Genomic DNA, 26173 nt, shown 5'->3' on the forward strand with positions numbered 1-26173 from the left:
GATTACCAAGGCACTCGACTCCTGGACAGAATGAACGTGACGGATTTCCCAGGACTATCCATTGTATTGGTAGAGCTTTTTCAGGGGGGCCCTGAGCTAGTGCCCCTACCCCTCCTCCTTCCGGGAAATGTACATACAGATCAAGTGGTATATCCGGATTCCACCTAGCAAGCGTGCTTGACGATACTTGTTGCTCAATAAAGTCAAGAGAGTTCATTGCTTCCGTCGTCAGGGTTTTTGGCTCCCATGGGTTCTTCCCTTTTAGAAGGTCGTGCAGGGGGGCCATGGTTTCGGGAGGGATCAGGACAATATTGCGGAGCCATTGCAAGGACCCTACTAACTGTTGCATATCATGAAGCGTTTTAATGTGCCGACGGATTTTTACTAACGGAGGGGTTACATAAGAACTTGTGATCCCCACTCCCTGAAACCTCACACATGGTCCTCTTTTAATTTTCACGATCGTGATTTTGAACCCGTTTGTTTTCAGAGTTTCTGAAACTGTTGATACTAGCTGGTCCACCTGATTTCCGGATGGTGCGGCAATTAGAATATCGTCCATATATTGAATAATGGTCACGGTGGGGTTACTGCACCGAACCGGTGCCAACGCCCGGTCCACTGTGATCTGGCACATAGTGGGCGAATTGATCATTCCTTGAGGCAACACTTTCCATTGGAAACGTAGGTTGGGGCGTTGGCTGTTTGGGAATATGACAGAAAAAGCAAACCGTTCCTTGTCTTCCTCATGCAGAGGTATCGAAAAGAAACAGTCCTTAATATCAAGGACAGCACAAGGTTGTCCTTCTGGAACCACAGAGTTCATGGGCAACAACGTTTGAACGGGATCCATTGGTTTAATTCTCTTGCTTACTTCACGCAAATCGTGGAGGAGGCGAAATCCCTCGCCATTCCGTTTGGGTATTACAAAAACTGGGGTGTTCCATGGGCTAGTGGAAGGCTCTATATGACCTCATCATAGTTCACGGTCGACTAGCTCAAGAAGAGCATCCATTCGAGGCTTTGACAGGGGCCACTGCTCGACCCACACTGGATCAGATGATTTCCATGTCAGTCTAATGGGTGGAAGTGGGTGTGTGGCAGTAGCCCTTACAGTAAATTTGTCACCCTGGCTTTTAATAGGACTAGAGCGTCCCTTCCCAACAGGGGTGGGACTCCTGACATGACATATGGAAAGAGGGTAATAGTTTTCTCCGGTCCCTTTTCAGTGTGAAGCGTTATTGCTATCCATTGAGCACTCTTCCGAGCCCGGGTTAATCCCCCGACTCCACCCACCATGGGGGCGTCTTCCAATTTCCAATGCGAGGGCCAATTCATCTTAGGGATAATTGTAACATCTGCTCTGGTGTCAATCAAAAAGGGGATACTAACGATAGCACCATCTAAGGTATTATAGAGGGAACAGATCCCCCACACCACCGGCAGGTTGTCACACTTTACTGCCATGGCCACCCTGGGGTCTCGCCCCCAAGGGGTAGTCCTTGCCGACTCTTGAGATAGGGACAGATTTGGGTGGGTTGTTGATTGAACCATAAAGTTGGTCGCTTCTCGAAGGGGCAACGGGTTCGGGAACACCTCGCCCCATCCGGGGTCGACACAGTTGGGCTGCCTTGTGTCCCAAGTGGTGCCCTCTCCCCCTCCCGTTTCCCTGGGTTTTAAATCCACATTCTTTAGCGAAATGCCCTTTCTTTCCACAGGCCCAACACGGTCCTCTGGGTCGGTTTTGGCGCGGGGGGAGCGCCGTTGGTGGATCCCCCAACCGAGGGCAGTTTGCTACAACGTGGCCCGCCTGGCCACATTTAAAACATGCCATCACACTAGCCATTGCGGTGTGAACAGCCGCCTGGACTGGGGCTAAATGCTCTTCATTCGCGACATGCTTAATCACGTCCGCGATGCTTGACCCCATCGGCAGTGATCGCGGAATTTCTTTGGGTGTCGAGTTACACTGCTGACGTAAACATTCCGCTACAAGCGGGCCCTTTGCTTCCACAGGCAGGGTCGAAGAGTCGACCGCTGCCTGGAGACGATCTACGAATTGTGTAAAGCTCTCGCTTTCATTTTGCTTTATTGTGGACCATGGTGACCGTTTGGCAATAACTCTAGAGGCTGTGCGAATAGCTTCTCTGGCCGCACGGGGAGTTGCCATAACTTCATGGGCCCGCAGGCCCTGGGCTTGCGCCTGGTGGGTAATCATTGTGGGATCTCTACCCATTAACCGCTGCAGGCTGGAGCCATGCAGTGGGTGATCCACCACAGTTACTCGGGCCAGCTGTTTCGCATGGTTCTCCTCCCATTCTTGTTTAAAAACAATCATTCCAGCCCCATCAAAAATCAATCTACAAGTTTCTTTTGTATTGAACGGAAGCATGTTGTTTCCCCCAAAGACACCGTCTATAAGGGTGGAGACCATGGCAGAATTAAGGCCTTTATCCGCGATTGCTTTAACAATCGCTTGTACATCCTTGGGGTTTATTGGCGAATGGACCCTCTGTCCCCCGTTCGTCACCCAGACAGGGAATGCCAGCGCGGCCGATGGGGCCTGATCGGCACACGCCATCTTTATTTTCCTCCAATCCGTGAGGGGGATTTGTCCCCTTTGCGGCTCCTCTTTGCTTTGGATGGGGATATTTTGGCTTTCAACTCTGTCTACCCCCATCTCCTCCTCCTCTGAGTCTGAATCAGTTGCGAGCCACTCCCCCCAGCTAGTCCCTGCCCCGGAGTGGGAAGTTGACTGACTGGCTGCTGCCGGGTTCCAGTACCTGTTTGTTGGGCTCCGGCCCCGCCCACCTCCCTTGCGGGCGGGCCGTTCCCTCCCTCTTAACTCGCCCCGCCTTCCACTCGGCGGGGGGCTTGCCCTATAAGGGCATGTTTTCAAGTGGCCGCTCTGATTGGCTCCCCTCCCCTTTCCGGTTCTCCTCCTCCTCCCCCCCCCCTAAGCTAGAGTGCTTAACTCTAGCACTTCCTCCCTCTGCCCGCCGGCGGCGTCCTTGCCCCGCCCTTCTTCTCCCCGCTCGGCTCCATTTTGGGGCGCACAGGGCGGTCGCTGGCCTAGCCCAGACTTCCTCGGACTCCAGTTCCCCGCGGCGCCCCCGGCCTCCTCGGCTGACTACCCCTGACTACCCACAGTTGCGGTCCCGCAGCTCCAGCGCATCGCCTCGTGTCCCGGGCACACCGGGAGACGCACGGAGCCTGTGTTCCCTTTCCTGGGAATCGCCGTTCCGTTTCCATCCGCAGCCTTTGGCTTTCCTGGCAGCTTTCTTCCTCTTTGTGCAAACGAAACGCGCTGGCAGTGCAAACGCAAAGCCCAGAGTGACAAGATTTGCTTTACACCTCTAAGATTACACGAGGTGGCTCCTACTTTATGCTGCCACCCCTGTTTACGTGATGTCTATTTTATATTACTTAGCCAAATCATAACGTACAAATACAAAAGCTGTCCTTTTCCAAACCCCTTTCCTTATGGAGAGAGCTTGGATTCAAACAGCCCGCCTTCATTCATTCTCATGACCTTGGCATGTCAATCCAGCAGGAATTTCAGGGTTCTTTCATCACCCTCTGGGAAGACCTGCTGCACTTGCAGCACCTTTCCTGCAGAGCAAGATGCTGTCCTGAGAGCAACAATGGAGCAGCTTGCTCCAAGCCCCTGTGTCCAACCTGGCCTTGAGCACTGCCAGGGATGGGGCAGCCACAGCTTCTCTGGGCACCCTGTGCCAGCGCCTCAGCACCCTCACAGGGAAGAGCTTCTGCCTAAGAGCTCAGCTCAGTCTCCCCTCGGGCAGGTTCAAGCCATTCCCCTTGGCCTGTCCCTACAGGCCCTTGTCCCAAGCCCCTCTCCAGGTTTCCTGCAGCCCCTTTAGGCACTGGAGCTGCTCTCAGGTCTCCCCTTCAGGAGCCTTCTCTTCTCCAGGCTGCCCCAGCCCAGCTCTCCCAGCCTGGCTCCAGAGCAGGGGGTGTTGAGCTGCTCCTCACCAATACCCGAAGTCTCTCCATCCCATCCCCATCCATTGCTGTCATTCCCAGCCCTGCACGCTCCGTCTCAGGACTCGAGAACTTGCTGGACACATGGAAGTTGATCAGGTTTTCCCCAGCTACGATGTAGGAGACACCATAACCGTCATCCGCCACCTGCGGGCCAAGGGGAAGGTGGCACCCACTGCGCCATGGGGCTGGGGCACCTGCCTGCAGCACGTCCCTGCCCAGGACCGTGGTGGGTATGGGGCACCAGCTTCCCCGCTGGAACCTCAGGACACCCCCATGACCCCCCATTATCCCCCAGGACCTTCCCAGTCCCCCAGCCCAGACCCCAGCACCCACCTACACCCCCAGGACCCCTCCAGTACCCCCTCATCCCCAGTGCTCACAGGCCCGAAGCCGCCGCCGGTGCAGTCATGACTGGGGAACTTGCTGAGGTTGAACGTGTTGAGCTGCTGCTGTGGGGTCTGGCTGGTGGAGGGAGGCCACAGCTCCGAGAGCACCTGCACCATGCCCAGGGCACCCAGTGCAGCCCAGTGCAGCCCAGTGTGCACCCCAGTGCACCCCGGTGCAGCTCAGTACAGCCCAGAGTAGCCACTGCACCCCAGTGATCTCCTGGCAATGGCAGCTGGGCACACGTGCACCATGTAGTGTGTGCAGCCCTTGGACACACATGTGCTGTGACACATGTCAGGGTGGCAGCTTTCTCCTGCACACGCCTATAGTGTCCTGTGTGCTCCGTGTGCCCATGCGGTGTCCCATGTGCTACGAGTGCCCATGCCATGTCCCATATATACTATACATATATATACACACATACAGATATACACATACACATACACACACGTATATATATATATATTTGAGAGGTGCCATCTGCCATTCTCTTTATAGTAATCTCTAGTCACAGAAATGTAGGGTAGGATAGCCTGTACTTAGCAACTGCAACCTTCAGGCTGTATCTTAAGTGCTGTTCTCCAAAGCCAATGTAGGCATCCCTGTTCCAGTGACTCTGTGGAGACAGTATGGAGAAGCACACTTCTGACTGGCAGGCTCCTTGGTGACCAGGCCCTGGGAGAGGCAGGCTGGGACGAGCCTAAGTTAGAAACTGTGGATCTGCTTGAGTGAGTCCAGAGGAGACCACAGAGATGCTGAGGGGGCTGGAGCACCTCTGCTCTGGAGACAGGCTGAGAGAGTTTGGGTTGTTCAGCCTGGAGAAGAGAAGGCTCCAGTGAGACCTTGTAACAGTCTTCCAGTACCTAAAGGGCCAACAAAAAGTCTGGAGAGAACAGCAAAGCGGTTCTGGGTGGGGACAACAGATTTAGGAGGAAGCCCCTTGCTTTTAATTGCCCTCTTCCTCCTTTGTAGGTTTTTTCATTGCTGTTTCCCATCTTCCCAGGTTAACGGCCTCCTTCTTTCCTCCATGAGCTACAGGGGACGCTTGAGGCCCCTGCACAGTTTGGGCCTGGAGCAAGCAGTGCTGCTTCCTCTCAGCTTCCCTGCCATCTTGCAGCCTATTGACAGCGTCCCGCAGCTCAGCCCCTGGTGCACCGAGTGCAGCCCTGCCCATTGCGCACCCTCCCCTCACCAGAGCAGTGCAGGCACTCTCTGCACCCCGAGCTCTGCACTGCAGCCTCCCCTCTCATCGGCTCTGTCTGGTATTGACTTTATCTTCTGTGAGCACTTGTAAAAATCTTCACAGACTGCTGAACTTACAAACTCTCTGTCAGGTTTTCTGCTTCCAAGGGCTTTACAAACAGATCTGTTAGTATTTTGTAATGCCTTTGGGAAGTTGCTTTCTTGGGGGAAGGCTTGTTTTCTCACATTGTTGTACTGCCAGTGTTTGAGCATCTCTGATCTGAGCACAGCTTCAGCTTCCTGAAGGACCTTCTTTGAGTGGTTCCTTTTCCTGCTGGGTAGCTGTGCTAGCTTTCCTTTACATTTCAAGGGCTTTTGGCTAGTGTTATATGCTTGCTCTGAGCCTTTAGCTGTGCTGGTAGCTCAGTTGTAAGAGGATCTCAGGCCTTTCATTTTCTAGCTTGTGATCACTAAAACCACTCGGTATTTTTTATATGCCTTTAGTTTCAGTTGTGTGAGCTCACAGTCTTTATACTATATATTAATTATATTTGTCTTGGTAGAATATCCTTCCTGTCGTCTTTATGATCTCCAGCGCAGACAGTTCTAGTAACTGCCTATGCTGTTTGTCCTTCTGGCATGAATTTGCTGGGTATAATCCTGATTTATGTCTCTTTGCTCTTAAAAGTTTCAGTTGGTGTGGGTTGTAATTTTGTGTTTTAAAGAGTCATTGAACATTTGGTTTCCCCTGCGTATTATAATGGGTAGGCTAACATAGGACTGGTGGATCTGCTGTCCTCCAGCATCGTTAATCTAATAGTAGTCACTAAAGGAATGCATTGGTATTTTGCATAGTCAGTGAGTATGTGCAAGAGTATGCGCATAGCCATATGAGGACTTCATAGTATTGTGCTGAATACCTGTTCAGATTCAGTGGCCTAATAGAAGAATGATGTTCTTGGGGCTCTGTATATATTTTAAGATCATTTTTATAGTACATACACCCGTTACATGGTCAGCTTCTTTTCTTAGTTTTTTTTTGTTCCTGGTTTTCCAAAACTGTTGAGGTATCAAGAGCAAAATAGGAAGTAATACGCTCTATGTTCCTAACATTGGCTGTATTTACTCCACATTCTTTTTCTGATGGAAGAAAAATGCTGCTCCAGTAGTCAAGAATTTGCATTTACAATCACATTAATGCTGTCAGAATCCATATTCAAGTCTTAAAAGGAAGCGTAAGAGATGCTCAGTTGCAGCAACATACATATACTGCTCATACGATCTTATTGCTATGTCTGGGTTTATGTTCATCCAATAGCCTTCAATGACTTCATTGTGCCAATCTTGTAAGAGCTCAACCAGCCTTCAATGAAAATCTGAAACATCTCTGAAATGGTGTCATTTTTGAGCTGCGTGTGAACTCTCTGTATTTCATGGCAGAACTGACTGCTAACACAGTAATGTTTGATTGCGTTTGGGTATTCCCTGTTTATTGAGTGCAGTTAAGATTCCCAGAGAGGCACAGATTCACGCACAGACAACCCATCCTTTCTATTTTGAGAGTGTTGGGCTTGTGCAGATGGGCTTGAATATCGGTGCTATGGTGAGCCATGGTCTTCAAAGGGTGGTGAAGTCCTGTATCTTATTGGACTATTCACAGAAACAGGATGAACAGTATTGCCTTGAAAATCCATTGACTGAAAATGCTGATATACCTGGAAACCTTCCAAGTGGCCTTTGTTAACATCTCGGCTCCAGGGCTGCCTGTAGGGCTCATGTCTGTAAATATAAGCGGCCTCTGGCCACTTTCTATCTTCTGGTAAATAATCCACTGGAGGGGTTATGAATTTGACAGCTGGGGGGGATCTCGAGTTGCTGGTAGAAGCATCAACAGGGGCTACTTCTATCTGCCCAGGGGTTGTTGAAAGAGGATTTTGGTGACTGGCGGGATAGGAATTCATTTGTAGTTTATCTGGAGAATAATCTACTGAAATAAAAGAACCAGATGGCCTCCCAGAAGGGCTGGTTTGACTCCCATGGTAATGTAGAGGAACAGAACTCATTGCCTATACTGGAAACACGCGCTCAAGAATTGCCATGGTAAGAAGGTGGATTCCTGTAATGTGGCAGTGGCTGTTCTACATTCAGCCCGTGAGGTGGTCCATCGGATTGCAAGGAGTATTTTGGAGATCTGGGTTGTGAAGTGAAGGTGTAATTGGGTATTTTTAATGGAGCTGGTTTTCTGTCAGGTTGCTTACCTGCACTATTAGAATATGCTACGTGCCCCAGGCTCTGTGGTTGAGCTCTCTCAAGCATCTCTTCAACAAGATTCTCATTCTCAGCTTCCAGAACGTTGTCATACTGAGACGCATTCGACCCTCGCTTACCTTCATCAGCAGCCAAACCCCTCATCTTTTGCTTTACATTCAAAGGCTGCGTGTCTACAGGACAGCAGGTCGAAGGAGGTGATCCTGCCCCTTTATTCTGCTCTCGTGAGACCTCACCTGGAGCATTGTGTACAGTTCTGGTGTCCTCTACATAAAAAGGACATGGATCTGTTGGAACAAGTCCAGAGGAGGCCACGAGGATGATGCGGGACTGGAGCACCTCCTATGAAAATAGGGCTAAGAAAGTTCGGGCTGTTCAGCCTGGAGAAGAGAAGGCTGCATGGAGAGACCTCATAGCAGCCTTCCAGTATCTGAAGGGGGCCTATAGGGATGCTGGGGAGGGACTCTTCATTAGGGACTGTAGTGACAGGACAAGGGGTAATGGGTTAAAAGTTAAACAGGGGAAGTTTAGATTGGATATAAGGAAGAAGTTCTTTAGGGTGAGGTTGGTGAGGCACTGGAATGGGTTGCCCAGGGAAGTTGAGAATGCTGCATCCCTGGCGGTGTTCAAGGCCAGGTTGGACGAGGCCTTGGGTGCCATTATTTAGTTTGAGGTGTCCCTGCCCATGGCAGGGGGGTTGGAATTGGACAATCTTAAGGTCCTTTCCAACCCTAACTATTCTATGATTCTATTCTATGATTCTAAAGTGAGAGTGGGAGAGCCGGGCAGTGCAGCAGTGGGAAGAGAATCCTTATTTGCTGCTGAAGGCGTAGGCAAATGGGCATCTGAGTGCGAAGGGCAACAGCAGCAGCAGCAGCAGCAGAAGACGGCTTCCTGCCCCACGTGCTTCCCAGTCCAAACCCTCTACCTTCCTCTTGCTTCTGCAGAGTGGTGAGCACCACCCAGCTGCTTTCTTGTGGGTGATGCGGGGGTCAGGGCTGCTCAGAGCTCCACATCACTCTGTCAGTATTTGCAGAGGGTCCTTCTGAAAGATACTGAGGCAGCATGGACCAAGTGGAAGGATTCAGTGCTTTGATAGTTTTTCCCTTTTGGGTGGCTAGGTTTAGCGTGAGAGCTGGGAATTTCTGTTTCTGCTTTGGAGAGGCACTGAGAACCCAGTTCCCATTAGCGCTGCTTCCCAAGTCCTTGGGGGTTCCTGAGCCCCTGCGCAGCCAGAGGGGCCCTGGGCAGTCATCATCATAGAGAAGTAAGCACTTGTATGGTATCATTCACTTCATCTGCCTTGGGTGAAACATGTCCTGGAAATGTGCATTCGTCTTTTACTGACTCTGAAGGGAGTGCTCAGGGCTAACTCTTCATCAGCACAAATCCTGCTTAGCCATCAGCAGAGCTCCAGAAGCAAATCTGGGCCTCTGAGTCATTGTGATGGGAGTGAGCTAAGAGGGGCTGTTGCAATTGTTTGCCTGTGTTAGTCTGGCTTCAGGGGCCAGGTCTTGAGTGAATACAGCTTTATTAGGAAAAGTGTCTGGCCAGGATTTGAGTCTTAGCTGCTTTCTTCACTCACCCATCGGGATGCAGCAGCAAGCCTCTGTGAGCGCTGTCTATTTGCGGTGGATCTCACCTTATATTCCAGGTGTAAATTTTAAGTAGCAGGTAGCAGAGAGCAGCTCTTGTTTGTTTTAGATTTACTCCCAGTCTGTAACATACACATATTCTTGAAAGACAATAGGAAAATGTTAGCATCTTGGGCCTTGGGTGCTCAAAGTGCAGAGTTTCATGCTGACTTCCCACCAAATGCACTCAGCTTAAATGCTTGGATCATGCTCTTTGTTCCTGTAGGAAAAGCCATCACCCTGAAGCTGGCAAGAACAGGCTGTTTCTTCATGCTCTTAAACACAGATCCTGACTTAAACTTAGTAAGTTTGTTGAATGTACTCCTAAGACCAACCTAAGCGGCGTTTTAGCACTTGAGACCCAGTGGTTTTATCACCTTCCCAAAAGCTAAGTGCTACATCTAAATCCTTTTAGCACAAATCAATGAGCGTGAGCACTGAATAAGAATTATGAAGGATCTCATTACTTGTAAGTCTAATATATGTAATTGTAAGTCAATAACAGCAAGAAAGCCATAGAAATACAGAATGACAAAACACATAGTTAAGATTATACTTAACAGGAATCAAGCCTCTTCTGGCAGCTTCAGCATCTCTGAGGGCTTTCCCTTAAATCACAGCTTCTGTCACTTAATAGAAGGTTATGCCTGTGCATCAGCAGACTCTGCAACCCTCCTACCGTGCAGCATTATCACATCTCTTACAGCTGGAGGCAGTGAGCACTGAGCGACCGGAGTTGACATCTTCAGGGGAGAAGATCAGGGTTGTCCGTTACGGACAGCTGGTTCTTCTTGCCATGCCACAACCACAGGCTTCAGGGGGTGATGCCAAGCCCGACAGACACAACCCAAGGCAAACCCTGAGCAAAGGGGCTGCTCTTCCTGCGGAGCAAAGAGGCTTTTACTCTGGAGTCTGGTCTGACATATTTCCGCTCACATCAACAGCCTGATTTCCATGCAGAGTGAGCCAGCAGCATAACTGGAAATCCTTCTGTTGACGTAACCACAAATTACCCTCAGCATAATTAATGTGCCATAACACAGCCTGTATTTATTGCAGACAAGGACCACCTGGGGCTGCCACACAGTTCTCACGGTGGGGTGATGTTGCATGGCTAGCAGAAGAACTGAGTTGGTGCACAGACCATTGGGTATCATGCTTTATCATAGGGTCATAGAAACGCTGGTTGGCAGCACCAGCTGCAGGACTCTAATTCAACCTCAGGCTTAGAGCAGAAGCGCTGTCTGCTCTAGTCTGCCTTAGGCGTGGTTTCATCCAGCTAAACCTTGAGTCATGTCCACAATTCATTAGTTCTCATCTCCCAGCAACCTGTCACAGGCTGTACTGTCCGCCTAAAGACACCTTTCATCCTGCTGTCCAACCTGCCTGTCCCAAGGCACACTCAGTGGCTGCTGCCCTTTGTTAGAGTGCTTGGCTCTACCATAAAGAGCTTGGCTTTATCTTTGCCCTTCCTAGTAGCTGTAGGCAGTCCTTCCACCTCCCCTTTGCCACATTCAACAAGCCTGAATCCCCCAACCTGTTTTCCATAGATGTGTGCTCCTTGCCTCAGAACACCTTGGCAGAATATCCCAGAACAGCTCCAAATCTGCCAAGTCCCAACAGGATCTAGGAGTCCATTGCATCCATGCGCTAGCTCTTGGTCTAGCAGGAGGTCTGACTCAGAGAGTCACCTGCACAAAGAGCTTTTGACTTCACTTCTTAAGCACCCCAAATTTGCATCTAGCCCATGGCTAGTTCAGCATGAGCTCATTTTCACACTGTTGATTCTCTAGTGTTAACGGCTACTTTAGGCTTGAGTAACCTGCACAGCATGACTCTAACTCAGCCATCCCTGCCAAGAAGTGAGAAATCAATTCCCTCTGGTCCTCACCCTCTGTTGGCTCCTCCAACCACATCAACCAACAAAGACCTGAGATCATCACGACTGAATTGCATCAAGTGCATCCTTCCCTCCTCTTCCTTGCTCCTCTGATGGTTTTCCATCGTGCTCTCAGGACAGCATCTTCCTCTGCAGGAAAGGTGCTCCAAGTGCAGCAGGTCTTCCCAGAGGGTGCTGAAAGAACCCTGAAATTCCTGCTGGATTGACATGCCAAGGACATGAGAATGAATGAAGGCGGGCTGTTTGAATCCAAGCTCTCTCCATAAGGAAAGGGATTTGGAAAAGGACAGCTTTTGTATTTGTACGTTATGATTTGGCTAAGCAATATAAAATAGACATCACGTAAACAGGGGTGGCAGCATAAAGTAGGAGCCACCTCGTGTAATCTTAGAGGTGTAAAGCAAATCTTGTCACTGTGGGCTTTGCGTTTGCACTGCCAGCGCGTTTCGTTTGCACAGAGAGGAAGAAAGCTGCCAGGAAAGCCAAAGGCTGCGGATGGAAACGGAACGGCGATTCCCAGGAAAGGGAACACAGGCTCCGTGCGTCTCCCGGTGTGCCTGGGACACGAGGCGATGCGCTGGAGCTGCGGGACCGCAACAGCCGCCTGGCAACGGGGCGTCGCCTGGCAACAGGGCGTCGCCTGCCTAGAGCCGCGGCCTCTGTGAGCACGGACAATGGGCTCGGCCAATGGGCGTCGAGGAGCGGCGGGCGGTGGCCAATAAGGAGCGGGCAGGGGCAGGGCGGGCTCAGTGGCTGCTGCAGGTGCGGTGCTGCAGGTGCCCGTTGTCTCTCCTGCCCACAGGTCAGACTCCCGCTGTCTGTTGAGCACCGCAGCAGCCATGGCACCGCTCAGCCTGTTTCAGCTGCAGGACTCTGCCATCATCACGTCCGACACGGGATGCGTGAATTTCATAGCGCTGGGCATCCTGCTGCGGGCTGTGCTGGTGCTCTTGGGCCTCGGGATCCGGCCTGTCCCAGACTGGGGGCAGCCTGCCCAGGGGGTCAGAGCCCAGGCTCAGCATGTGGGGCAGCAGTTCCCGGAGCCAGGCGAGCGTGAGGACAGGGCTGTATGGAGAAAGCCTTGTCTTGCTGCCACCCAGGTCTGCAGCTCAGGAGCTGCTTTCACCAAGGCCAAGGCTCCACAGAGAAAGACTTGCTCTCCTCTTAACCCAGAAATTAGGTTTGATTGGGAGACCTCCAATCGTCAGGCTTCAAGCAGTTCCTCCACCTCCTCGATGGATACCAAGGAGGCTGAGTTCAAGGCTCTTCAGAGCCACCAAGATCTGCTGAAGAAGCAGGTGGCACAGCTGGAAGCCACCAAGTCGGACCGCGCTGAGCTGGAGAAGCTGCGGTCCGAGCTTAAGTACCTCCGTGGCGAGGTGTCCTCCCTGCGGGGCCTGACAAGTGGCTTGAGGAAGCAGGTGGAGAAGGTGAGCCGGTGGCGGTCCCTGGGGGGCACGTGGGGATGCTTGGGGGTTTGGGCAGGGAGGGGCAGATGAAGAGCCCCTGGTCTGGGAAGACACTGGCACCATGCCCTGACTCTGCCCCACCTCCATTCCCAGCTCACGTCCATGCTCCAGAAGCTGAAGCAGGAGCTGATGGAGAGGGTGGCATGGGGGGCGTCGGAGGAGGCTGCTGGGCCCTCCCCTGCCCTGCAGCTGGTTGTGCTTCTGTGGAATGTGGGGGAGCCCCTTGCTCTCCCACCCCCCAGACTGGGTTGTACGAGTTCAGCAGCATGGAGGGAAATTGAAGCCCTGCTGTAGATGTCCTGCTGGCACTGAGAGCCCATTGTCATTGCCCATTAAGCCAAGCCTGTTCCCAAGGGATAGCCGCCCCCCTCGCATGGCACTACCCTGTCGTCTTCCTCCCTGCAGAACTACCAGGAGTTGCTGAGCCGCTTGATGCTCCAGGAGGGGAAGCTGCAGCAAATCGAGCAGCAGCTGCAGGAAGAGAGGGCCTCCAAGGTGAGGGGTGGTCCAAGCCCACTGTGCCAAACTGGCACCTCTGGGGCTTGGTGGCCTAAGGCTGTATCCCTCTGAGGATTCCTGCTCCTGGCTTTCCTCTGGGGGCCGCAGTGCCCAAGGCTGGGGCCACTGGCTGAGGGGAGTGTGTCTGCCTGCAGCTGGGCCGCAAGGAGCTGAAGCCTTTCCAGCAGCAGCTGCAGGAGCAGTGGAAGAGAAGCCAGGAGCAGGTCAAGGACATGGCACTGCTGAGGAAGGCTGACAATGCGGCTGGCATTAAGACGTGAGTGTGATGGGGACAGTGATGGCTTCAGGGACAGCACTTGCCCCGGTGCCACTTTGTCCTTGCCAGCCCCCCTGGTTCCTATGGTGCTCTGGGTGCCCATGGCAGGAGTTCCCACTGATGGTGGTGGGTTTTGGAGCCAACTTCCAACTGGTCTCCCTCATCCTCCAGGCATTCTTCTGTAAGCAGCCAGGAGGTTGGGACCTTACTTGGCTGCTAGGGGATAAACCGGATCGTTTGTCCCCTGTCACCCACCGGTGCCTCTTGGCTTCTGCAGGTCCATCATGCCCATCCCACCCGCGCCACCGCTGATCCCCACAGCACTGAGAAAAAGCCTCCTTCCCTCAAACCAGGGGAAAGCAAGAGGTAGGGGACAGGGGACCCATCCCCTGCCGGGGCTGCAGGGTGGCCTGGCCCTGGCCGGGAGAGCTCTTCCCTGGGTGGGGATAGGAGGCTCTGGGGGTGCCTGGGCAGGCTGCCCAGATGCGCCCTGTCCCCCACCCTGGCAGAGCACAGTGCTGGGTGCTGAGTACCCGTTTCCCCTCCTGCAGGGAGCCCGTGGCCGGCTGCCAGTACTGCAGCGTGCCGCGGCAGTGCGGGGCCCAGAACACTGTCCTCCAGCCTGGCCCACCCAGAACCCCACGGCAGCTCAGGCCATCCACCGTGCTCCGCAGCAAGGTAGGGATGAAGAAGGAAGGGAGGATCCGGAGGGGGCAGCTGTGGCTGGGAGTGTGCTGCTGAGTATTTGGGATGATGGGATTCGCGCCTCCGCTTCCCCAGGAGGGCTGGGTGTGGAGGGTTGCTTGGGGATGCTGAATATTGCCCCGTGCTTTAGCCAGACCCCTCTCTCCTTCCCAGCAGGATGGTGACAACGCAACAGAGCTGCTGGGCGACACCAGCCGCCGGCAGGACAGGCAGCAGCCCCTGCTCAAGGGCAAGGAGGGTCGAGGCGGGAGGCCCCCGACCCAGTGCAGCCTTCCCCAGGCATCGCGGCTCATCCCGCCCCTCCTGCCCCTCTCCATCAAACTCAATCTCCAGCAGCCACACAAGACTGCTGGGTCCCCCGCTGAAACCCTGGCGCCCTGCCAGCCCTGCAGCCAATAAATAAATCCTCGTGTTCATCCGAGTGCCTGTGTGAGCTGAGTGGGGGACCCTGGCTCGGGATCTGCCCATCACACACAAGGAGGGCTCAGCAGCATCCCTGGCCTGTGGCCACCTGTCACTGGAGGAGCAGCCCCTGGCCACCACACATAGCAGCGCCTCTGCCCACCGAGCTCCTGCAATCTCCTGGCACTCCCTGGCCTGCACAAGCCCGCTTTGGGAGTCTGTGTCCCCAAAGTGTCCTGTGTCCAAGTAATTCCAGCACTGTTCTACACAGTCCATGAGAAACCACTTTCACCTTGAAGCCTATGCACCCAATAGTCACCATAAGGAATTTAACTCAATGAAACACTGTTACATCAGTCTAACAAACACCATTTCTGTCTTTCATACTTTTCCTCAGCAGCTTCAGCCCCTGAAGTAACATGCATCTGGAGATGTAGGGGTATTAACACATCTTAGTCTTCCACTTATTTTTTTGGGACAGATGTAGCAGAGAATTAAATCCCCTCTGATGAAATTACATCAATAATCTGCCACAACCAAAGCTCAGGCACCGCGTCCATTTAGTCTTTCATTGCTCTGCAGCAAGGTTGCAATTCATGCTGAAGGTAGGAGGGATTTGTCACAAGGATGCCTATCTACTAGAAAGCAGCTTATAACAGTAGAATTCTTCAAACACAGGACCTGAAACCAGCACTTAGGCTGATAAGGTATTTCATTTCTTAATTAAGGGGCCTCATTTCCCTAGAGCATAGATGGTGCATCTGGTAGGGCACCCCTTAAAAGGTGGCTAAAAAGCTTCTTGGCACTTCCATGGAGCTCTTCAAAGTTTGTTGAGAGAGAACTCAAAGAGGAAAAACTGAAGTAAAAGGCAAAAAGTTCTGAAATCCTGCACTTGAACTATGGGATAACATCCTATTTTCTGCTTGCCACATTCAGCCTTTCCTAAAATTTAAAGTATCCAAACACGGAATCAGCAATGGACCAAATCCCTCTGGTTCATCTGCAGGCTTTACTTTCATCTTTCAGTGAGGTAAAATGGGTTCATCTAAGAGATACATTCACAGTCAGAAATGAGGAAAAATAATTCTTAGTATAATTGAAATAATCTTTATGGCATTTTCATTTTGGGAGTCTTTACAAAAAGCAGACAGAGCAAAAACCACCTTACTCTGAGATTTTTCTAACCCGTAGGAATGGCCATCAGCCTACTGAAAGACAGATACAATGGACCATACCTTTCCCCCATAAAAACCCTGACTGCTATTAAATCAGGCCCTGGGAGAGGCAGGCTGGGACGAGCCTAAGGTAGAAACTGTGGATCTGCTTGAGTGAGTCCAGAGGAGACCACAGAGATGCTGAGGGGGCTGGAGCACCTCTGCTCTGGAGACAGGCTGAGAGAGTTTGGGTTGTTCAGCAGCCTGGAGAAGAGAAGGCTCCAGTGAGACCTTGTAACAGTCTTCCAGTACCTAAATGGGGCAATAAAAAGCCTGGAGAGAACAGCAAAGCGGTCCAAATGAGGTAGACACCAGAAGAAAGCCTCTGCCTTCAGCTTTCACTTTCTGCAGAAGTGAAAGGCAGGCCGGTAAACCATTCGGTCTTTCTTTTACCCCCTTGGCCTCCTGAAACCTACTTCAAATCAGAGGACCAATTTTCTATTGCAGTACTTTATCATTGTTCAGCTATATAATTAATTACGACATTCCTTCCTGTGACCGGCCCTCAAAGTGCTTTTATAAAGAAAGAAAATGGCACTATGCCTATTTTACAGTCAGAGAAACTGAGGCACTGTCCTGGGTTTAACAGTGGCAGTCATTTTTCTCTTTCTTGGTACCCGGTGCAGTGCTGTGTTTTGACTTCCGGCCTGGGAGCAGAGCTGATAAAAACGATGTTTTGGTTTGGCCAAGGACTTTGTGGGCCTCATGCTCTGCCAGGGAGGAGGGAAGCTGGGAAGAAGCAGAGACAGGACACCTGACCCAAACTGACCAAAGAGGTATTCCATACCACAGCACGTCATGCCCAGGGTATAACTGGGGAGTTACCCGGAAGGGCTAGGTGGACTGCAGGGTTGGAGGAGGTATCGGTCGGCGCTCGATCGGGCTGGGGGGGTGAGTTATCAGTCGCCTGGTGATGAGGTGGTGTATTCTCTTCCCTTGTTATTTCCTTTATCATTACTATTATTGGTGGTAGCAGTAGTGATTTGTGTTATACCTTAGTTACTAAACTGTTCTTATCTCAACTCGTGGGAGTTGCATTCTTTTCGATTCTCCTCTCCGTCCCTCCAGGAGTAGAGCGAGGGCGGGAAGAGGGAGTGAGTGAACAACCTGTCTGGTTGGGGTTAAACCACGACAGGCACAAAATGACAAAACATTACGTTCTCATTGCAGACTGGACCTTGAGATGAGACCAATGCAAACTATTAAGAATCATTGTTGCCTGAAACAAGGAAAGGTCTAGTCCTCTGAACCGAGCAGTCACCAGGGACACAGGCCGATCTTTGTGTTTGGTTCTGGTATGCATGTTGTTTCTTCAGCTTTAAATCTGTTTTCCTGACTGGTTGAACTGTTCACCAAAGAGCTGTCAGGCAGTCAGTACCTGGTCATACACATGACCTGTCACATGTCTGGGTTACACCACTCCCTGAGAAGTCAATGGTAAAGCTGCACTTGGCTTTACTAAAAGCCTCTTTGGAACACTTTTTTCTGTGTTACAAGAAATTGTCATCTTCAGTTATCTGCCTTCTCCTATGTAACCCACAAACAACAGAGCCATCCATGCCCATTTGCTGTGTTTTGTGTTCCTGGGAATGCTGACCATCTCTCTGCTAGCTCAACCAACTCTTAGCTTGCTCTGTAGCTTCTGGGCTTTGTTGTAATGCCAAGTAAAAAATGCATCAAGCTACTTGGAATACACCTTCAGAGAGACACTGAGATTTTCAGGAAGGGAACCAGAAGGCAGAGGTGTAATAAATTAATCCATTAGTTTTAATATATTTAATGTGGTGTTTCTGATGGCTGTTATTCTTACCTCACTTTCCTGCACCATGAGCTTGCAGTCTTCTCATCTCCAGGGTGAATAAACAGGATCATGATTTCTGTGAGAAAGATGGGAGATGTATCTTGTGTAAGACAGTCCAGCTCCCCGGCTCTGGAGAGCTGGGAAGAACGATGGGAAAGGCTCAGCATGCAAACTTGCCATGGCTCAGCTCCTCCCTCCCCACCAGTAGTACTGGCAGTAAGCACCAACTGCTACCGGGCCACGACATTTAGATCCTTTCCCTGATGAAAGTCACAGGCAATATGCTGGATTGGCTCCAAAGGCTCCACTGACCTCAGCGGCCACTGAAAACCAGATCCTATGGGATCTTCTTGCATTTACACCTTGCAAAATATCTGTCTGGTCCTGGGAAATGCCTCAAAGGGGAACTATTGCTTCAAGCTTCCTCAGGCAAATCATACCTAGGATTGTTTATTAAAAAAAACCCTTTATTTATATTGGCTTAAAAAATAACTAAACATTATGGCCTGGTTTTAGCAGTAGCAGTCATTTTTCTCTTTCTTGGTAGCTGGTGCAGTGCTGCGTTTTGACTTTTGGGCTGGGAACAAAGCTGATAAAAATGATGTTTTGGTTTGGCCAAGGACTTTGTGAGCCTCATGCTCTGCCAGGGAGGAGGGGAAGCTGGGAGGAAGCATAGACAGGACACCTGACTCAAACTGACCATAGAGATATTCCATACCACAGCACGTCATGCCCAGGAGGTAACTGGGAGTTACCCAGAAGGGCTAAGGTGGACTGCAGAGTTGGAGGAGGTATCGGTCGGTGCTTGGTCAGGCTGGGGGTGCAAGTTATTGGTCGCCTGGTGATGGGGTGTTGTATTCTCTTCCCTTGTTATTTCCTTTATCATTACTATTATTGGTGGTAGCAGCAGTGATTTGTGTTATACCTTAGTTACTAAACTGTTCTTATCTCCACTCGTGGGAGTTGCATTCTTTCTGATTCTCCTCTCCGTCCCTCCAGGAGTAAGGGGAGGGCAAGAAAGGGGGGGGGAGTGAGTGCACAAGCTGTCTTGGCTGGGGTTAAACCACGACAGTTCTTTTTTGGCGCCCAAGGTGGGGCACGAGGGGTTGAAATAACGACAGATCTGACTGGATTGATAGTCACTCGTCACAATGCAGATTTATTGGCTCTCAGAGTTGTTCCTCTTGATCTCACAGCTTCATAGTGTTGTAACTTACTTAGAGCCGGTATTTGCTGTGTTAGTGTTTATCAAGTGTGGGGCTTGGGCTAAGGTTCCTGTCTCCCTGTACTTTACGGCAATAACTTGTAATACAGGCGGGCTCCCGCAGCAGGGCCAGATGGACGTGGGCGTTGACTGGTACCTGGCCGTCCGGTTGCTGATAGCGGAATAGACTCCACAACTTCGTTAAAGTTGTAAAGTAGGTATGCTTTTATTCAGCTGAAGACGCACGGGGGATTGGTCCTCCGTCACAGTTGCTCCCCCTGCTCTGCAGAGGTTTCAGATGCCTGCCGCTGCAACAGCACTTCTGGTTTAACCCCTTCTTAACTCTGAATGTGAATGTGCTGCTTGTCGCAGGTGACAGCAATCTCCTCCTCCTTATCAATATCCGATAGGACAGATACAGAGGGTGCTCCTCTCGGAGGTATCTGTGATACATAATTTTCCTATTTATAACTTTCAAACATCATTCCCCAGTATCCCAGGCCAAACAACATCTCTCCAGCTTAGCTTCCAGTTTTTCCTTGTCCTTTTCCAGAGCCAAAATTAGGGATCTGGCAGAGCTATATTAATTTCACATTCTGCCTGCCACTCCGGGTGATCTCCCACAGTGAAAAACGTATCTGTATACAGCACTTAATCCCATTTCCCTGGCCACCTCAAAACCAACATTCATTGTAACAACGTATTATAATTCAGAGTTCCATTTTTAGGCCATTTCTCCTGATCTTCCAAAGTATATAAAGGCCACCATTGGTTACAATATTTTATCAATGTTTTCTTGTTTACCGAGCCCCCAGACGACTCTCCCAGTTCTTTCCAGTGTGCCAAAATGTAACCCAATGGCCTTTTCTTCAGAATTCCCTTGTTTTGACCGGCTCCCATTTCAAACAGTCTTTTACAAATCTCTATAGCTTCTCTTTCCCAGTGCTCTGCAAATGCACTTAAAAAATATGAGAGCACCTACACATGAATTTTATGATATTCTCAGGGGGTTCAGTAAAATGATACCTTTGGGCTCTGCAGATCAACTCCCCTGTTGTTAGATCACAGTTTCGGTTCCATCAAAATTTACACTGTCCTAGTGTCCACGGCAGGTTCCACTATTCAAAAGTTATTATGCACCCATACATGAGGCTACAAGCCTCTAGTACTGAGTGTAAAGTTCAGGTCTCAAGAGTAGGATTACAGACATTAGAGTAGGATTACAGACATTCAGGTCTCAAGAGTAGGATTACAGACATTGTACTTCTCTTATACAGCCACTGGGGCGCAGAGGGGACTCTTCTTAAGACACCCCCCCAGTAGCAACAGTTTACTTTTGTCTACTGCTCCCCCACCGCTTAAGCACTGTAATCTTTAACAGCAACGACAGACATATTCGCACACAAAACATTTAGACACAACACAAAAGACACTTTGTCCGTCCCCGCCCGCTCTCCTCACGGATAACACGGAAGTGCGGATCGGGACGTTGAAACACAACACAAAACAAAACACTTTGTCCGTCTCCGGCCGCTCTCCTCGCAGAGAACACGGAACCGCGGATCGGGACTCCGCACTCGCTTCGTAGCGACGCTACGTCTCAGTCACACAAACACAAACCACTTGCATTCGGGATCCCCCACACTTACACCAGTTTACTCACCACCAGATGCCGCTTGCACCCTTCAGTGAAACCTGGAGCTCGATTCAGCCGGTCTATCGGAAGGCTCGCTCAGCCCGGAGCTCCTTTTGGATTCGTCCCATACAAACTGCTGCTCTATCAGCAGACGAATCCCTAGACTCACCCGACCCACCACCAGGGTCGCTAGCGGCTGCTCTATCGGTTGGTGAGTCCCTTTCTTGCAAGCCCTACCTACCAAGGGGACAGCGCTGTGCGCCAGACATCTCTCAGCGCCTTACCAGCAGCCCCGGCCAAGCGTACGTCTTACAGGCCTTTACAAGTCCTAGGACAATTACAAACCTAAATTCCAAGCACACCGTTTCTCCGCAGCCGACACAGGTTCTCGTCTGTCCCTGCAGTGAGCGGACGAGGAGTGGAGCCCCTCCAGGCAAGTGGCCTGGGGCGCCTAGGAGGTCCGCCCCTCCGCCGATTCTGCAGCCAAAAAGAGATCTCCTGGCTGGCTCGCCAAATTGATAGCGGAATAGACTCCACAACTTGGTTAAAGTTGTAAAGTAGGTATGCTTTTATTCAGCTGAAGACGCACGGGGGATTGGTCCTCCAAAAGGCATGCGTGCCTCAGTGCCGTTTTCCTTTTACATTTATCCTGTAAACTCATACATATGTATTAGGTCGCACAATACGCCTATGCATATTCATATTCTATCCCCGCTTCGTAGTATAATGAGCTAAAAGGCTCTCCACGCATGCGCAGTGCCTCCTGGTGGTCTTGGGCAGGGGTCTTCAGATGAAGTAAGTAGTCTTCCTCTTGTGGGTAGGGGTCTTCAAGATGAAGTAAACGAGTCTTCCTCAGGCTTGAACTTTTTACCTCTGGTCCTCATGCATGCTCTTTAGGAGCTGGATGGGGCTGGTCTATGACCAACTGGTTTAATGAGCTATTCCCTTCATTAGGAAGCTTTGTCTTAGTACTGCCTGATAAGGCATCTGCTGAGCTTGTCAAGCCAGCTATGACTTAAGCAGTACTCCTTGTACAACCCCCCCTATTCTCCTCATTAGGAGGTTCTGTCCTGGTACTGCCTGATAAGACATCTGCCGAGCTCGTTAAGCCAGCTATGACTTAAGCAGTACCCCCCCTGTACATTTTGTCTAACCCCCTTGTACTGCCCCCCTGTACATTTTGTCTAACCCCCTTGTACAACCCCCCTGTACATTTTGTCTAACCCCCTTGTACACCCCCCCCTGTACACAATAGGCCACATCAGTTTCAGTTGCTCCTCACCGTCCTGGTCCTCGCCTCCGTCTGCGTGAGGCCGCGGGGAGCCGAGTCGGAGGGGCCCCGGCAGCCGGCGGCTGCTGAAGCGGTCCGGGAGAGCGGCCCCGGGTACCAAGCGGGAGCGGGATCGGAGGCCGGCAGGGAACGGCTGCCGGTGGAGGAGGTCGGGGCGGTCGAGGCGCGGGAGGAGGCGGCGGAGGAGCCGAGCCCCGTGGAGGAGCCGAGCCTCGTGACTGCCGAGAACATTCCCCGGAAGCTGCGCCCCGAGCCCCAGGAGGACGCAGGAGACCCCGCAGCATTTCCCAGCAAGGCAGAGGAGGAGGAGCTGGACTCAGAAAAAGAGAAGCTGGTGGTGGGAGAGCCGGCAAGCACAGCAGCTGCACCAGCCCCAGTGACAAGTACAGCAGCATTGCTTGAGAGTTCTGAAGGTTTTGGATGGCCTTTGGGTATCCTTGGGACCTGCCTGCTGACTGTGATGGTGTTCACCGTGTTGGCACACACACAGAGTGTGTTTTACCCACCACCATTTTGTCTGATCCCGAAATCTAAGCAGAGTCAGGTTTGGGTCTTGTCTGGGGTTAGACAACAATATGGGAGAGCCAAGAGGTTTCCCCCAAGGCTGGGCAGCCATGAGTGGCAGGGCATGTGGGACAGTATGGGCAAGTATCTAGTCCACTGGACCCCTCCAGTGCTTTGGAAACATTGGAGATGGAAGGCACCTCTATGGAGTCCCCAGCGACAAGCTGCAGAAACTGCTGAAGGGGACAGTGAATTATTTTGAGCCTGGTGGGCCCATGACCCTTAAGGCCATCAGAGCAGAGATGCAACATAGAGATGGACTCATGATTGAGGGGTGGATTTAGCAATGGACACTACTGCTTATTGATAATAATATTAACAGAACTGGCCCCAGCACTGAGCCTTTAGGAACACCACTTTTCACAAGCTGCCAACTAGATTTATCTCCATTCACCACCACTCTTTGGGTTCAGCCTTCTGGCCATCCTGAAAGATTGTCTGTGAAAACAGAAATTCCTCTTCCACCTGTGAGCTCTCTCATTCCTCATCAGGTATTGCCAGTGCTATGGATGGTGCATAAGTCCTCCAGAATAGGTACAATTCATGTGGAAATCATTCCCAATAGTATTCTGCCATTGTATTTTTACACTAATTGGCCCACCTAAACTTTCACATTTCAGCTCCATTCCCACTATAAACTTCCCAAATTTTAGCTTTGCAGTTTCAAGGATTCCTAGATGGGCATGCAGGAGAAGTTGCAGGTTAGCTAACTGTAAAAGATAGAATTATTATTCTCTAGGAAAACAAAACAAACAAACCAAAACAAAACAACAAAACACCAGTAACAACAGGAGAGACACAAAATAATAACTCAGCGAACCTCTCAAGCTAATTGCCAAAAATCTTTACAGTGATGCTTTGTCTTCCTACCAGCTGCAGATCCCAGCCCTTATTCTGTCCTCTACACTGCAATACTGGGCTTTCCCTTGCACTATAATGAACTAGAAATAAAAGAAATACAGAAACATAAAGGCTGAAATTAAAGCGGAAGAGCAACACTAACATGGCAATAGTGATGTTAGTGCTGAAGTATTCCCTGGGAGCGTGAGCTGGCACATATAATGGACACCCAGATATTTGAAATGCAGCCAAATAATTTGGCACGTCTCTAACTGGCACAAAGCAGTCTTAGTAAAGCTTCCTACTGCTCCTGGCACTTTTACAGCTGTCTTTCTTCATCTTGCTCTTCCCACTGCAACAGCTACTCAACAGGTGTTTCTACAGACACAGCGTGTTTGGCAGCTGTAACCCTTCAATATTATCGCTGAAATACATTTTTCTCCCTCTCAACAGCATCACTTGGGTCTGTTGCTCAGAGGCCAGCATGACAACAGGGACAGCTTACCAACTGGATTTGGGAAAAGGGGACTGTGTGTTTGGGCAGCCAGATATTCGAGTTCATAAAACAGTTGGAGAATATCAATGCTTGGCATGACCAAGCTGGAGTGGTGCTTTGTTTAAGTTTATCTGGAACCTATCTTCTGCTTACCTGGCTCTTTCCTGGTTTTGATGTTCTTGCCCCAGGACCTCTTGGTCCCACACACATTTTCTTAATTGCAAACAAGTCCCCATGCCTTTGGGCTCCTTATAATTTTTCATAAGTATTGAGTGTCTGCTCTGATCATGATGGTTTTTCTTTGCCTAACCCTACTCAGCCTTCAGTCCAAATGTGCTTAGAGAAAAGATAGGAGAGCTCAGATCCTGGAGGAAAACTGGGAACTGTATGATTTTCAGAACGTATGACCCAGGGAGATTCAAAGGTGATTAGTGTTCATGAGAACATTAAAATTAATAACTGTCTTGTTTTCTTCATTTTCAGCTTACCTCTGCAGTTTTTTGGCCTTGTGTAGTCTTTTCTGTTTTCTGATCTCATACACACCAGAGCAGTCTCAGCTCTTTCAGTGACGCAGTCTGGTTTTTATTGAATGTTGTCTTTTTTAGGTCTCTGGTACATAGTGTACATCAGAGAAACAATGCAGAATGATTTTCTCTTAGGAATTAGTGCAAGGCCACACGATTTTTTTTTAAATATCTTTTATTGATACATAAACAAATGTACACATGTGAAGCCAGAAGAATGGTAGTGCTGAAAGGTCCATTTGACTCATCCTCCCTCCAATGGCTATAGAAAGCAAATGGCTAATGGCAGGTTTACAAACCAGACTGATGTTTCCATAGCACATTTTCCCAGAGTGTAAAACTTTGTGGCTGAGAAACTTCAACAGCAAGAGGAAGATGGTGCTTAATAGCTCACAAACAACTTTATTTTCATTATCTGCTTACATTTTGAACTGATACGACCTTAGAGCATCCACCAGATCCTGCAGCAAGGAGTTCCACCACTTTACAACATTGTGTGCAAAAAACCACATTTCTTGTTTGTTTTGCACCTATGACCCAGGAATTTTGTATGATGTCCCTAAGTCTTGTATTAGAAGAGATTTGGAAAGGGTTTCTCTTCCTCCCCATTTCTACAGCAGCCATGATTTCACCATTATGATTTTACCAGTATATGTCGTCCCTCCATTCTCTCTTTTCCACAAAGTTTTTGACACTGGCCTGGAAGTGTCCCAGTGGATCTTTACTCTCTTACCTCCCCAGAACATCTCACCCCTCTGAAGTGTCAGAATAATATTTCTAACCCATATTTTGTCTATGCTAATATTTCTATTTGTAGACACACTTGTTAAACTACAACTAGGTCAATTAAAGAACATCTCTCATGGTATCTCTGCCACAGAATAAAACAGTGCATTAAATCGTTGTCCAGAGCATCACAAGCACTAACTTTCTGATTAGGGCTGGAAGGCCGCAAGGCTGTTAAAGACCTGTTTCCATTCTCCCCAATGTTGCCATTAATATGTAAAAAGCTTAAGCTTGCTAAAGGGATTATTTCCCATCCTATCTGATTGTAAACTGGCATTTCAATGATTACATGTATCTTTTTGTCATTTTCTCATAAAACATCTTATTCTTGAACAGCATAATTGGCCTCTTAGTAATGTTTAATGAATGATTAAATCAGCATAAATGCAATATACAGCTCTACTTGGAAAGCATGTTTACAACCTCCAGAGCCACAGAAACATATTTTTGTAACATAGATTTAAATCCTTGTACTTTTCTAATTTGGACTTTCTGGTATATTTCACATTAAGTACGTGGGAAAGTAAATATGAATTTGCCCATATGAGCTCAAAAGCAATTCAGTCAGTTATCTTTTTTTTTTTTTAACTGTAATTTTTAACCTATGTATTAACATAGGTTTTTATTTAAGTATATTATATAATCTTCCCAAATTAAAGGCCAATTAATATTACATAATTTCAGAGCTCAGGCAGGCAAGTCCTTGTAGAGATGGCCAAGCAAAGACACTTTGCAATGACACATTACATTAACCAGAGACTCTAGGTTTTGCCCAGGCGAAAGAGTCCATGTGAAATGAAGTAACAAAAGTTTATCTGAGTGTAAAGAGAAATGGAAAGGTATTTCTTCAAAGGAGGGAGAAATACAGAAAGGTACAAATTCAGTTTGCTGAAGATATGAGGTTGAGAGGCGTTTAGGAAAAGTGAAAATCCTGTGGGAACATGATGATGATCTCAGGAGTCACAGATGTAAGGGTAGTTTAAGAAAGTTCACTTTAAGGAATGCCCCTTAGGTGACAAAAATCAGACATAAAACTGGGATGCGCTATTTCGAGGGTACCTGCAGGACCCCAACATCCTGTGGCAATGGA

At 49.7% G+C, this 26173-nt stretch overlaps 2 protein-coding genes across 2 annotated transcripts in view; one reads left to right on the forward strand and one right to left on the reverse strand.

Moving 5' to 3' along the window:
- The window catches only part of MIOX (myo-inositol oxygenase), a 144275-nt gene that overhangs the window by 58432 nt on the left and 59670 nt on the right, over nt 1-26173 (forward strand). The window lies entirely within an intron of this gene.
- On the reverse strand, nt 2727-4576 carry CPT1B (carnitine palmitoyltransferase 1B). Its single transcript, XM_061347143.1, has 3 exons — nt 4386-4576; nt 4000-4149; nt 2727-2879 (listed from the first exon to the last, which is right to left on the reverse strand). The coding sequence occupies exons 1-3, from the start codon at nt 4506-4508 to the stop codon at nt 2727-2729; spliced, it is 426 nt and encodes a 141-aa protein (XP_061203127.1). The 5' UTR covers nt 4509-4576.

Source organism: Neopsephotus bourkii, unplaced genomic scaffold (assembly GCF_033783945.1).
Source record: "Neopsephotus bourkii isolate Nb327-2 ecotype Australia unplaced genomic scaffold, CSIRO-AGI_Nbou_v1 NB_301, whole genome shotgun sequence".
NCBI classification, from domain to species: Eukaryota; Metazoa; Chordata; class Aves; order Psittaciformes; family Psittacidae; genus Neopsephotus; species Neopsephotus bourkii.

Coding starts and splice junctions, on each gene's coding strand:
- CPT1B (XM_061347143.1), bottom strand. CDS start 4,508: ATGGTGCAGGTGCTCTCGGAGCTGTGGCCTCCCTCCACCAGCCAGACC. Junction 4,150..4,385: donor CCGGCGGCGGCTTCGGGCCT/GTGAGCACTGGG, acceptor CTTGGCCCGCAG/GTGGCGGATGACGGTTATGG. Junction 2,880..3,999: donor ATGGGATGGAGAGACTTCGG/GTATTGGTGAGG, acceptor ATGCCCTTATAG/GGCAAGCCCCCCGCCGAGTG.